Source organism: Hipposideros armiger, unplaced genomic scaffold (genome assembly GCF_001890085.2).
Source record: "Hipposideros armiger isolate ML-2016 unplaced genomic scaffold, ASM189008v1 scaffold_58, whole genome shotgun sequence".
Lineage (NCBI taxonomy): Eukaryota > Metazoa > Chordata > Mammalia > Chiroptera > Hipposideridae > Hipposideros > Hipposideros armiger.
In genome coordinates this window covers 3,889,128-3,902,780 of record NW_017731408.1, presented here as the reverse complement: position 1 = coordinate 3,902,780, position 13,653 = coordinate 3,889,128, and the positions used below count along the sequence as shown (strand labels likewise).

The 13,653-nt window shown below is 41.6% G+C and overlaps 1 protein-coding gene across 1 annotated transcript in view; it reads right to left on the bottom strand.

Moving 5' to 3' along the window:
* TMEM131L (transmembrane 131 like) overlaps positions 1-13,653 on the bottom strand; it is a 171,357-nt gene that overhangs the window by 13,247 nt on the left and 144,457 nt on the right. Inside the window, exon 25 of the mRNA XM_019641171.1 lies at positions 6,435-6,583. Within this exon, the coding sequence (XP_019496716.1) occupies positions 6,435-6,583 (149 nt within the window). The remainder of the gene's footprint in view (positions 1-6,434; positions 6,584-13,653) is intronic.

Genomic DNA, 13,653 nt, shown 5'->3' with positions numbered 1-13,653 from the left:
AGAGAGAGAGAGAGAGAGAGAGAGAGAGAGAGAGAGAGAGAGAGAGAGCGCGTTGAGGGAAAACCAGGACTGCAATGGAGGCAGCAGCTAGAACTGAGAAGAGAAAGCAAACTGGAGAACCGAAGCAAAAGACTTGTCAAGAAATGACAGGAAGGATAAAGGGATAGTCTGGCTCTGTGCTTTCTGGCAGACAGGGTGTCACATACAGGGAGGCAGGACTAACCAGGAAACTAATAGTCCATGTACAGTGGCAATTAAGATCCCAGTCTCAGAGACCAAACTTCCTGCGTTGCATCTCACTCGTGCATACCAGCTGCGTAATCTCAGGCAAGTTACTTAGCCTGTCTTTGCCTCTGTTTCCTGAATCTTCCTCAAAAGGCTGTTGTGAGGATTAAAAGATCTGACACCACGTAAGCAGCTCATAGAAGACGTCGGTATTACCATCTTTATTATTGAATTACTTGAACTAGCTAAGTGCTCAGACCTCCCTGATAGAATGCACGATGTAACTGATGGCTGGGTAGGGAAATGAGGTTTCCTAAGCTTTAATAAAAGCAAAGGAATCAAAGAAGAGAAATCCCAGACTGACTGCACAAAGGCATTCTTAAAGCCACTGTATACGAGTAAGTAAAAGTATAAGTAAAAGCAAATAAACATAAAAGAGAAAGGGCAAACTATGAAAAAAATGTAACACACTATTTGATAGACAAAGAGCTAATACCTTTACATATGTTCGTTCTTACAGAAAATAAGAAAAAAACATTAACATTCAATAGAAAAGTGGACAAAAGACATGAAATGAAAATTCACAAAATATAAAAGCCCCCCCCCCAAAAAATGATGAGTTCATATTTAGGATCCTAAATATGTAACAATAAAGTGTATTTTTAAGAAACGTAAATTTAGACCAGCTTGTTACTCATCTTTCCATTTTGGTTTTCAAAAACTCGAATGTGTTTACACTGCATGTTTACACCTGCAAACCCCAGGAAGGGGCTGGGAGGCAAGGTGCTGTTGACACAGAGTCTGCCTCTGAGCGGGGGAAGTGAAACCGCGTTAGACATGTACTTCTTAATTTATAAAGAATAATATAATAAAAAAAATGCTCAGTGGTAGGATTTTGGATGGATGATTTTTTACTTGTGTTTTTCAGAATTTTACAAGACATGAAATGAAGGAAAATGCTCCCTTTTCCCTAGTAAGAGATGCAAATTGAAATGAAAAATGAAACACAGTTGTTCCCCTATCACACTGACCAAGATGTTGCCCAAAAAACGGTGCTGCTGAGACCAGAGTAAAACCAGTGCTCTCATGTACGATGTACGTGAGTGTAAATTGCTACCACCTCCCTGGAAAATGGCCTGGTTGCATGCACAGTTGATACCCTTTCATTCTATTTCTAGAAATCAGGTATACTGGCAAGACTGAGAACAAAATAGTTTAATGTAGTGATGTTTATGAAAACAAAAAATTGCAAACAACTCTAACATCCAACTGCAGGGGATGGTTTAGATTACGGCATAAATGATGGAATGTTACATAACCACTGGAAACAAAGTGCCCCGTTCATTTCTAACATCAGGAAATTTAGAATTACAACATTACAACAAAGCTAGATATGCACAGTGATGATGATCTTGAGTTTTTAAAAATCTGCATAGAAAAGCAGAATATAAAAAAATGCGAAAAGTGGTTCATTTTGGATAGATCTTTTCTGCCCTTCCTTATGCTTCTATAATAATTATGAATTCCTTTTCTAAGGAAAAAAAAATCTGCTTAAAAGAAAATAAACAGCCAAGGCTAGGGTCAAAACTTAGTTTGTGGCTCCCAAATCCGGGCTTCACCCTTCTTTGCCAATAAATCTAGAGGAATGTTCCCCATATACTGTACAGATGTATATAATTTTTTGAGCTGCAAAATTAGGTCCTAAGAATGTACTAGAAAAACAAACATTGAGCAGTGCACTTGGGAATGTGTTTATTGAGAATGATTTTCTCCCAATGAACAATGAAATAAATGGAAAGTGCACACATGCACGGGGTTTAAAGGAGAGGTCTACAAAACTGGGAGAGAGCTTCAGAGCCAGCGAGAAAATGACAGGCGACAGTCCCGCAAGCTGCACCAGAAAACCCACCTTGGCTGACTACACGGGCAGCCTTGAACCACAAAGCACAGCCTGAGTCCCCCCAGTCCCTGGACTCCCCACATCCTCACTGTGACTAGCTGCCACCTTTAGGTGCCGATGTCTGTCCCTAAACAGGCCCACAGACAGAAACAGAAGGAGGAACCATAGGCAACAACTGGGACCCAATGCAAGACATTTCTGAGCTCCAGGGAGACAAAAGACAAGGTAAGCAATAAATAACTTGGGTACATTAAGAAAACTGCCCTAACCAAGGGCACACATAGAGGGCTAGCTAGTCTGGCATAGGAGCTGAGGGCTGAGTTTGAGATGGGAGATTGGCGCCCACTCAGGCGGCACATGGGTGCCAGCAGCAGCACCATGTGACCTGAGGGAACTTGGAGGGAGCAGTTCCCACCTCTGCCCCCAGCACACAAGACTGTGGGGGCTGTCACATCAGCACATCTCAGTATTGGTTTCTACTTCCTCACAGGGCAACACCTAAGTCTCTGCAGCCCACTCCGAACTCCATCCATCCCGCCTGTCCCCAATTCAGTGGCTTTGTTTCTGCTCCTGCGAGCATGCCCTGTCTTCATCACCTGGCCTGGCCGCTTCCTGTACATCTGCTCTACCTGCACCCGCAAGCTCTCCGCAGCTTCAGCACCGGCCAAGGTTCAGGCTGAGGCCCTGGGTCTTCTCTCTGCACACACCTCAGGGAGCTCAGGCTCACCCTTCAATCCTACCCTCCACGGGGACAACTCCCAAATCGCAAGCCTGGCTCGCCATGGAAGCTTTGGCTCCATGTTTCCCTCTGCCTACTACACTTTCTCACATCCAAGTCCAGCCATCCCCTCTGTCAGTAATGCTCAGTCATACCTGTTGTTTCCCTGGTACTTACTACTTGTCAGTACTTAGTGCTGCTCTTCTGAGCACTGATCATATTCCCTCATTTAGTCCTCACAACCCTATAAAGTCGGTGTAGTATTTTATATTAATAATTATTATATTGTTTTTCAGACGAGCAAACTGGGACGTTAAATAACTTGCCCAATGTTATTGAACAAATAAGTCATGAGCTGGACCCAAACCCAGGAAGTCTGACTGCAAAGCCCATGCTCTTAACCCCCATGCAGCACTGCTCTGACAGACATAAAAATGACTGACAGACGTCAATCATCTTCTAGTCTCCCAGTCTTACAAACTTGGTAAGAAAAGATGGCTCCTCTCCTTTATGCGATTAGAGTCTAAGAAGTCCTGCTGGTGTTCCTTCTAAACTGTCTCTTGTCTACTCTTCCTATCCTTTCCCCCTGCTCCTGCCCAAACTTGACTACATCACACCTCTTAGCAGAGTAACAGCCTCCATGTGAGAAGAGAGGTGGTATCTATTTCTGCCCTCTCCAACCCAGCCCCCAAAACACTCAGTTTGAGCCTCCATACAGTCATTCAAGCATTTACTAAACAACTACACTGGTTCTTTAAAACAGGCAGTCAGCCAGTGTTAGTGAAACTGAACTGAAAAACAACCTATATATTGTTTTCATTTGTTATCTACCCTCCATCCACCCCGAGTTGAGAAACCTTCAATCACGCTCCATGATTTGCAGCGGGGTCCCCAAACAGACCACCCTCTCAAATCCTCTCAAAAGACTTTTGGTTCAGACAAACATGCTTGCAAAACTTAGATTCTGAAGTTCCTTAGCAAGTAAGCATTCCCCCAGTTCTCTACAGGCATCAGCACTTCCTACCGCTTACGTTCAACTACTTCATTGCGTGTTTCCAATCAAGATCTAGGGAATAAAATCCAAACTTATATTCCTGCAACGGCCTTCACCATCTGGGAGGACTGTGTCTCTCCCCTGTCATCACTTCCCATTACTGATCGAGCTGCTTCTCAGATGATTCCCTCATGCTCCCAATTATGCCACGAGGCTTAGTGGCATCACCTGCCCACTTTCCCTCCTCGGCCTGTCCAGCTCTGTCTGCACAAGTTTCCACTCACCTCCTCTAGGCGCTTTTCACAGCCATTGCAACCGAAATTGACTTTCCAGTTTCCAAAATCCCCACTACTATGTATTAATTTTGGTGTCCGACCACACAGAAACATCTTGTCTTTGTCAACGGACTGCAAATTCCTAGTTGGGAATGTCTGTGATAGACTTATTTTATATCACTTTCACTTTATTTAAATGAAAAATCCATGTTGGTTATAAAGGTTAAGCAAAGATAGAGGCGTATAAGGAAGGAAAAAAAGAAATCATCCAAAATCTCACCACTGAGAAATAACCGGGGTCTCCAACTGATTGCCGGCAAACCTTATTTTTTAGTCTCTCTCTATGAACACACAGAAAGGATGGCAGGACGGACGATGGGGATCATTTACAGCACTGGGACCACGTATTATTTTTAAATAAGAATTTAAAGCTCAATTTTATTTGAATTTTACATAAGAAAGTGAAGTAGAACCAAAGGTATTGCCAACTTTCAAATAATTATTTCTTCTTCACATGCTATATTAATTCCTTAAGGATCTCTCTAAGATGAAGAAAAAGTCTGTGAAAGTTAGTTTCATTCAGTTTTCACCCCTTTAAACTACATGTTTCAGGTTTACACAGTATTGGCTCTCTTCCAAGAAAGATCAAATTACGCATTAAAACTTATTTTCACCTACCTCTCCATCCCACCTACCATTGTGCAGACTGTATTACTATTTTTGCTTTGTTAATGTTGTAATACTTGCAATCTAGTCTTCGTTCTGGATATAAAATGGATAGACACCTCAACAACAGACCCTTGACACAGCTTCTTCAATCCTGGGTCTTTATTTTTTTACTTCTCCCTTGGTTGGCTAAATTTCATTAACTTCATTTTTCAAGTAAGGCTCACGAGTTCATTTGTGTTGAAGGATGCACGCCTGTAACCCTTGGACTTCAGTGTCAACTTGGGGGGACATAATATTCTTGTTCACATTTTCATCCTCTCAATGACACTGCTCCACTGTTTTCTAACATAAGATGCTCCTAGAAAGTCTGAGGCAAGCCTAAGTTTGTGTTTCTTGATTTTCCTGCCTTTGTCTACACAAGTCTTTATGCTGTAAGTTCAATATGTAACCAGGATATACCTATGTCCCTTATTATGTATTAGTTTTTCCTGGAGCACACAGTGTGCCCTTTTGAGTTATAAATCCAGTTTTTCCCTCATATCAGGAAAATTTTCTCCTGCGACATCTCCACATACTTTTCGGATCCATTTGTTGGGCCATTTACTTAGACAATCATTATTCTTAAGTTGCACTGTTTTTGTTTTTCTTTGTCCCCATAGCTATCATCTTTTCTCTACATGTTTCAATCCCTTAAAGTTTTTCCTTCACATTCACTCTGATTATATCAGAGCCTTCCCTTCAGGTCAATAATTCAATTTTCAGCCACTGTATATGCAGCGTATTGTCTTATTTACTTAGCTTTATAATACATCTTCTAACCTCATCCTAGTGCACTAATTTGCCTTTAAAATCTCTCATTTGATTGAATTCATAGTCTGTACTGTGAAGTACTCTCAGAGTTCCTTTCAGGTCACTGGGTATGTTTTCTAGACTGGGAAATTTATCTGTCTTCTATGTTCTACTCCTATCATTCATTTTTATTACAGTATATTTGCATAGTTGAAATGCTATTTTTTTCACTGCGCTTGTGCTGATACGTAGATAGCTCTGTTTTGATATGAAGTAGGTAAATTCTCCTAAATACCTTTCCCACCTTCATCTGGACCTGTCTGTTTACCTGGGTTCTGCTTTCCAAACACTTTTCAGGGGCCTATGCTGGTAGGAAGGGAAGAGCTAGCTGGGGACAGCGTGCAAGCTTTGCTTTCCCTCTCGGGCTCTGCTGTACTCTGGTCCACGCACCTGAGCTAGAAAGGCATCTCTCTCCTCTGGATTTTGGCTTTGGCTTCTAACTCAGCAAGATTATGCCCTAAAAATGGATGCTGGGTAACAACTGGAGAGAAGGGATATGTGATCTGGTTCTGCTCCACCATCCTTACCCAGGAGTTAACCGATTTGTGCTTAACAACAGCGTCTCTTGAGAGTAAAAGCGATCTGAGGTCATTAAAATTTATTTTAGTGTCTCCTATATAATTAGGAAATAAGACTTTTCTAAACACATCCAACTCACCAATTATCAATGTGGATCCAAACGCATCATAATTACCCTCTTTCAAAACTATGAAATATACATGTACAGTCATTATACAGATATTTGCATTCCAAGCCCCTCAGATGGGTTTTGTTCTAACGGGCAAGAAAAAAAGGAGTACAGACCTCAACAGAAGGTATGTCCTGTTTCTCAGAACATATGTCTTCTTTAGATGCTTTGTGAATCTTCTTTTCTGAAGAAGACTTTGTGTCAACCTTTTTCAAAGTTTCACAATTGTCTACTTCATTCTTGACGGGCACTTGCTGGTTATTCCCTTGAATAAATAAAAATGGTTCAATTTCTAGCTGATAATTCCCATTCCTGTTCCCCACAGTTAAGTCTCTTTCCTACTCCAAACAATCTCATTTGATTCAACGAGATTTAGACTTAAGGATTGGTTTTCACATCCACAATGCTCTAGAAATTTATTTTGTTTACAGGTGAAAACATACTTATATCAAGAGTTCTACAAACAGTCTTTAAAAGAGGTCAAGGAAAAATGGGGGGCAGAGGTGCACACCATTATTCATAGCGGCAATATTCATAAAAGCCAAAGGCAGAAGCAACCCATATGTCAATGAAACAGGTGAACTGAAAAATAAAATGTAGTACATACAATGGAATACCATTCAGCTTTAAAAAGCAGTTAATTCTTGCACAACAATGTGAATATACTTAACACTACTGAACTGTACACTCAACAAAGGTTAAGGTGGGGAAAAAAGTGAAAATCTGATACATGGCACAACATGGATGAACTTTAAAGACAAAATGTTGTGATAAGCCAGACACAAAAAGAAAAATACATGATTCTACTTGTTTAAGGGACCTAAAAATTCACAGAGATCAAAAGTAGAATGGTGGTTACCAGGGGCTGGGGAAGGGCGTATGGGCGTTATTTATTGTTTGGATGATGATAAAGGATGATAAAAAAAGTTCTGGAAATGGATGATGGTGACAATTGTACAATAATATGAATGTTCTTAATGCCACTGAGCTTTATAATTTAAAATGGTAAATTTTATGTTACGTACATTTTACCACAATTTCTTTGAAAAGTTAGGACAGAAAGAGAGGAGGAAAGGCTTGGCTGCTGGTTATGACTCAGCCACTAATTAATTTTATGATCAAAGTCAGTCTCTCAAGCTTCACTTTCCTTACTGAGAGAACAAAACTACCGCCTCCTATGCCTACCCTGCCTGTTACAAAGATGTAACCAGAGCAGATATAAACATAAAGGGCCACCATCAAGAGACACGTGCACTGCGCCAGGGCAGGCCCTTCTCCTACGGTGAACGCCCACCTGCCCCCGGGAGCAGCGCCTGCAGGCTGAAAAGTGAGCACCAGATGCCAATCACATGGCAAAGGCTGGGGTGGGTAGGAACCGCCTCTGAAAACATGATTTTTCCATGTTTCCTTCAAATGATTTCATTCACAAGTGTATTTCTTCTTCTACCGCTTACTGCAAAATAGAGTGAAATCAGGGGTGGCTGGTTAGCTCAGTTGGTTAGAGTGCCGTGCTCACAACACCAAGGTTGCCGGTTTGATCCCCACACGGGCCGTGGAGCTGCGCCCTCCACAACTAGATGGAGACAACTACTTGACTTGGAGCTGATGGGTCCTGGAAAAACACACTGTTCCCCAATTAAAAAAACAAAAACAAAAGTCAAATCGACTTGAACCCCACAATAACTGGCCTCAAGTGTTCTAATATGAAACACAGTATCTCACGACCTTCCCCTTTTTGTCCTTTCTCTGAGATTCCCTGACTGCCTTGGCAATCTGAGAAAGGTTTAGGAGACCACAGTGAGCTATTTCACAGCAAAGCCGGCTGCAGGCTCTGCGGAGAGCACTGCCTGACCCGAGTGGTCTGGCTTTGCTGTGGAACCTGGAGATGGCAAGTCTCTCTCCCACAGAATGAAAGGAACAGTCAAAGCCCCTCTGATTCTGAAACTCTGAAGCTACCAATTAAACTCACTCAAAGCAAGATACATACATTTTAAAAATAACATGCGTGCGGTCAGCATACTTTTTATTTTGTTAAAAGAAAATCGTATAAACATTACATAACTATAAAAATGCTAGGGGAGTCTTCATTCCTCTACAACACAAGCTGGGTGTTAAGCTGCCCACAGAGGAAAATGCCGTATCCAGCACTACGAAGGAGTAAAGGAAACAGCCAAGAGCAAGCAAAGAAGACAGGGTCTGGAACTGATGAAGAAACCATAAATAAAGGCATCACTTATGATTCTGGGAGCCCTCAGTACGAAACACAATACAGATATTCTCCTCAAAAAATATGCCATTCCTTTCCTAGAGTCTTAATTCATAACAAAATGAATTTCCTTAAGTTTTCTGTAGGCCAAGAATATCACTAAAAGCATTAGTCATCAAAGTTTCTTGGAAAGGATCAAAATTTAACACTAACCTATCCCCCCAAAAGTGGTAAAGCAGAGACTCTTAGAAAATTAGTAATGTCTTCTGTGGGGCCAAGGACAAACAATCAAATGAATTCTAAAAACAAGTTCTTCATTAAATCTTTGAGAAATTCTAACATGACAATATTCAAGAATTTAGAAATACCAAGAGTATATACTCCATTTAAAAAATGGAGTCGGGGACGGCCGAGTGGCTCGTTGGTTAAGAGTTAGTTGGCTTGGGACACCAGCTCTGAGTAGCAGGGCCCCAGTTCGGATCCCACATGAGGGCCAGTGACGCTGCACCCTCTACAGCTAAGATGGTGAACCTGGAGCTGGAGCTGGGCTGCTGTGAGTCGCCAGCGACGGCATAGGCTGCAGTGAAGCTGCAGTGGGCTGCCATAAGCTACCATGTGTGGCCAGCAGCCAGTGTGAGCGGCCGGCACCTGGCAAGAGCTGCCGAGAGCGGCCATCCAATAGCCAGCAACCCATCTGCCTCTGCCAGGAAGAGCGCAATGATCACAATACCAACATGGGCCAGTGAAGCAATGTCCTCCACAACTAGACTGAAGAACAAAAGGACAGAAACTTGTCTGTTCCCCTTCCCCGATTCCCCAATGCTGTTCCCTCCCCCAATTCCTCAATAAAATCTTAAAAAAAAAAACATGGAGCCAATCCATGTCATCCTATCCTGCATACAGTATTACACAACTTTATTAAATTTCTCTCACAGAGTAAGAGCGTTTGAGCCACAAAGATAAAAAACAGAATAACAAGGAACAAGTGAACTCACTAGAATAACTGCTTCAAATTTTACTGTATCAAATCTACTCATATGGTATATGGGGCTGCTAAAAAAGCATACACAAGTGGACACTTTGGTCAACAATGCTCAAGCAGTGTTTCGCCGTAATCAGAAGTGTCTGGACGCTGATGGTAACCAATTTGAGCATCTCTTGTAATTGCAGAAGTCAAATGTGGCTTGTATTCATCTCTTGTTATCGATACATATTGAGTATTACAATTTTAATAGTTTTTTCCTTTCTTAAAATGTGTATACATTTTTTGGCACCTTCTGTGTTTTGAGTAAACTGCTAGAAACTTCATTTCAAATTATCACTATCCACAAGTAAGTGAGACTATTTTTTGAATTTCTGCAAATATTGGCATTTCAGAACTTTTGGAGGCATCTAATAGTACGTGAAAACTGTCATGTACTGTTAATTTCAGGGCTTAGGATCTTATGAAATTTAAATGTTTATTATCCTCTACATTATCACAAGCAGAAAAAAATAATTTGCTAACTATGCCTCTTTCGTAGTGCTGAGGCCAGCAGCAGTTTGCTTTAGGCTTAATTCTCAATTGGTGCTATTTTGATCATATAGTTAAAAAATAATAGTTATAAGCATTTGAAAAGAGACATTTCATAAGACCATTTACATTACACATAAAGCCCTAACTCTCGTCAGATGATCAAGAGACTCTGCAACACGAAACAAATGTTTGAAGAATGTAGCTCTTTCAGTTGTCTGACAGGTTGATGCAAAAAAAAAACACCAAAAACAAGTGTGTGAAAACAGAGTCCTGAAAAATAGGACAACAGACTTTATTTCTGTTGAGAATTTTAATTTATGATTTACCACAGGCCTCTCAAAAGGAGGCAGGTGAAAAGGAGCAGGAAAGGATGATACACATATTCTGTGATTCAGAAAATACTGTTTCTCAACAACAACAACAACAACAAGCAGGTAGGTAAGAGACATTAAAATACACCTTGGAACACTTTCTTCTCACACAATGTTACACTCATGGGAAAAAAATCCTCCAAAATGGAGAAGGCACAATTCTTCAGGTGCCTCAGGGAGTTCTGACAGGTTAAAATGACTGCAGGCACTCTGAGGAGACAGACCACCCTCCTCTTCCCTCTCCCCAAAGGCAATCTCATCACTAGACTTGTTTCTAAGAACTTTTGTGCATTTTGGGAGAAATGGCTAGAATGGGGCAAACACACTGACTGGTTTCAACTCAGTGCATGGAATTTGCCACAGGACCCCAGACCATCAGGTGGGCTAAGCTGAGCTGGCAAGACCGAAGCTGTTTTCTTCAGATTCTAGAAAGGATCTTAAGATGTAGACAACATGCTTTTCACAAAGAAAAATACTTTTCAAAAGTAAAGAACTAATGCTCAATGTTGGAAGTGGAAATTCAGAAGGTTCTTAAATATATGGTTTTCCCATTCTCAAGCATTCTTAATACATACGTCATGGATTGATTTCCCACCGATTATATGCCTATTTACCACTTGCCAGTTTATTGCAATGTTTGCCTTTAAATTTAACAAAAGAACCCCAAACCTTTAATATTACTAAAAAACTCCAGACCCTACCGTCAAATTACAATTTTCTTCCCTTAGATTCCTCAGTCCTTTCTTACTTTTAAAATTGTTTAAAATGTTTACATTGTAAATTGATGGCAGGCAATTTGTGAACTTTTTAATCTCCTTGATATTTCCTAGAATAGTGATGTGAACAGAAAACAAAACAAAGGCCATGTCACTGAACAGGGCTGCTGTGTGAGGAACCTTCTGCTCACATCTTAACTCTGGAGAGAAATTTGCTGGTATGAACATGGTGGAAAAGCCCAAGTTCTTCCATCAACTCTTATTTGATCTGATCGACAATCACCCTGATACCACATAACGTGCTGCTGGTCCAGCCAAAAAGAACAGTTAAAAAAAAAAAAAACTTCTTGCAGTGAGAGATTTGTTTTCCTCTAAAACAGCGGTTCTCAGGGCCGGCCAAGTGGCTCAGTTGGTTAAGAGCTCGCTCAAGAGTTTGAGCTCTGAGCAACAGCGGTTCGAGTCCAGCCCGAGCTGAGCAGCCGCTGAGCTGCCAACAGGTAGCAGGATGGCTCAGCTTAAAAAAACAAAACAAAAACAAAAACAAAAAAACAGCGGTTCTCAACCTTTCACAGGGATTGCCTAAGACCATCCGAAAACACATACCTTCGATGGTCTTAGGAACCGAGACACCGCTCCTCTATCCGTCTCCAGGCCCACATGCAGATACGCCCAGATACGAGTTCCGGCAACCCCTATGATAGGGTCGTTTGACCCCCAAAGGGGTCGCGACCCACAGGTTGAGAACCGCTGCTCTAAAACATTATGAACACACCAGTCCTTTCTGCACAGGAAGGAAAGATGCTGAGCAGGTCTGCCATCTGCAGTGATCGGAGCAAACCCTATGTTTATGGACTCCATATTAAAGGCACGCATGCTTGCTGAAGAGCTGTTACATCACGTGGTCACCTAGGCTCCCCACAGGGATTAACCATCGAGTCCTGGAAAACAGGATCCTGAAGCACAGATTGCAACCCTCTGACCTGCCCTGGCCTTACATGGCTGGTCTGCACCTCTCCATGTCGCCCACTTCAAAGAACTGTGATGTGGCAAAAGGTCCCTTCCATCTACCTGTCCACAAGGCACGGCCACTGCATTTCACAGGCACATTTATCCAGATATCTGACGGACACAGCAGATCACAGAAGAAGCACTTCTGGAGGGACAAGTCCCTCAGACAACTAGGATTTTCGGTTTGTATAAAGTTGGTCCATGTCAAATACTGTGCTCAGGCCTAAAGGACACACAAAACAAGAGAAAAGCCCAGCCAAACTCACCCCATAATTTCACCTTTCACAAGAGTTTTGTGGTCTGGGCCCCTGCAAGTGCCTGGGACAGAAATGGAACACTAGGCAACCCACCACAAAACACCCCCCAGACAAGCTATGCTGTGACTTTATTCAAAGATCTAGCTGAATGTGCTGTCCAGAAGGTGTCCTCACACACCAGGTGGAGGGGACAGAGGGGTCAGTGATGACCTGCAACCAGGAATCTACTTCAAGCATGAGCACTGCTGCCAGGGAGATAGTACAAACAGGCTGGAACAAGGTGCACCTGGAACCCAGGTGCCCAGACCAGGTTCCACCCAGAGCACTCCGGCTTTCTTTTCAACTAGAGATACCCTTTCAAGGAACATCTAAAATTCAGTTTGGTTATCTTTATCAAATGCATTAAGCTCATTAGAATTAGCCAAATCATAATATTTCGGTACCTTCTCTATAACATCATGGAGTGAAAAATAGGAAGTTATTTATATTTAAATGTTTTAAGTAAGATCAACAGTAACTAATGTTTCCAGATTAAAAAGTGTCACAAATCTGACTTTTAACAGGTACAGGAATGTGCTCATTAAAAATGGTCAGAATGGACAAGAAAAATAAGCCCAGGCTCTTATACCAGAGGCCAAGGGGATCAGTTAAAGCTTAAAGGCAATTTTATATGTAAGTAGGCTTCCTAGTCTAGCATGCTTATATTTTCATTAACTGTATTTGCTATAAGAGAACATTTGTCTTCTTTTAACCAAGGGACACAATTAGAAAAGAAACAGGGCCAAGGAACATGAGATGGTGGCAGCTGTTAAATACAGGAAATTGTTAAGTTTTGTTCATTCAGAAACATTTTATGAGCTGAAAAATTTTTGCAAATAGTCTGAAAAGCCAAGATAAAAAAAAATAATTAGGAAAAGGTGTCCCTATCCTCCTAACAATAAAATATGATATTCACATCCCTCTAAACGTATGTACTGAAAAGGAAACATCTTAGCCATGATACTCTAAAAACATGGCACCTCATCGTCAACTTTTCATCTCACAAACTGAATTTCAACATTTACACACCTTTGCTGAAATTTTGTGCATGGACTAAAAATTCAGCATCCACAATTAAAATTCAAAGTCACAGGGCTGGCTGAGTGGAGCGTTGGTTAAGAGCTGACTTGGGGGGCTGGCCGAGTGGCTCAGTTGGTTAAGAGCTGGCTTGGGACGCCAGAGGGCCCCGGTTCGGATCCCACATATGAGGGCCAGTGACACT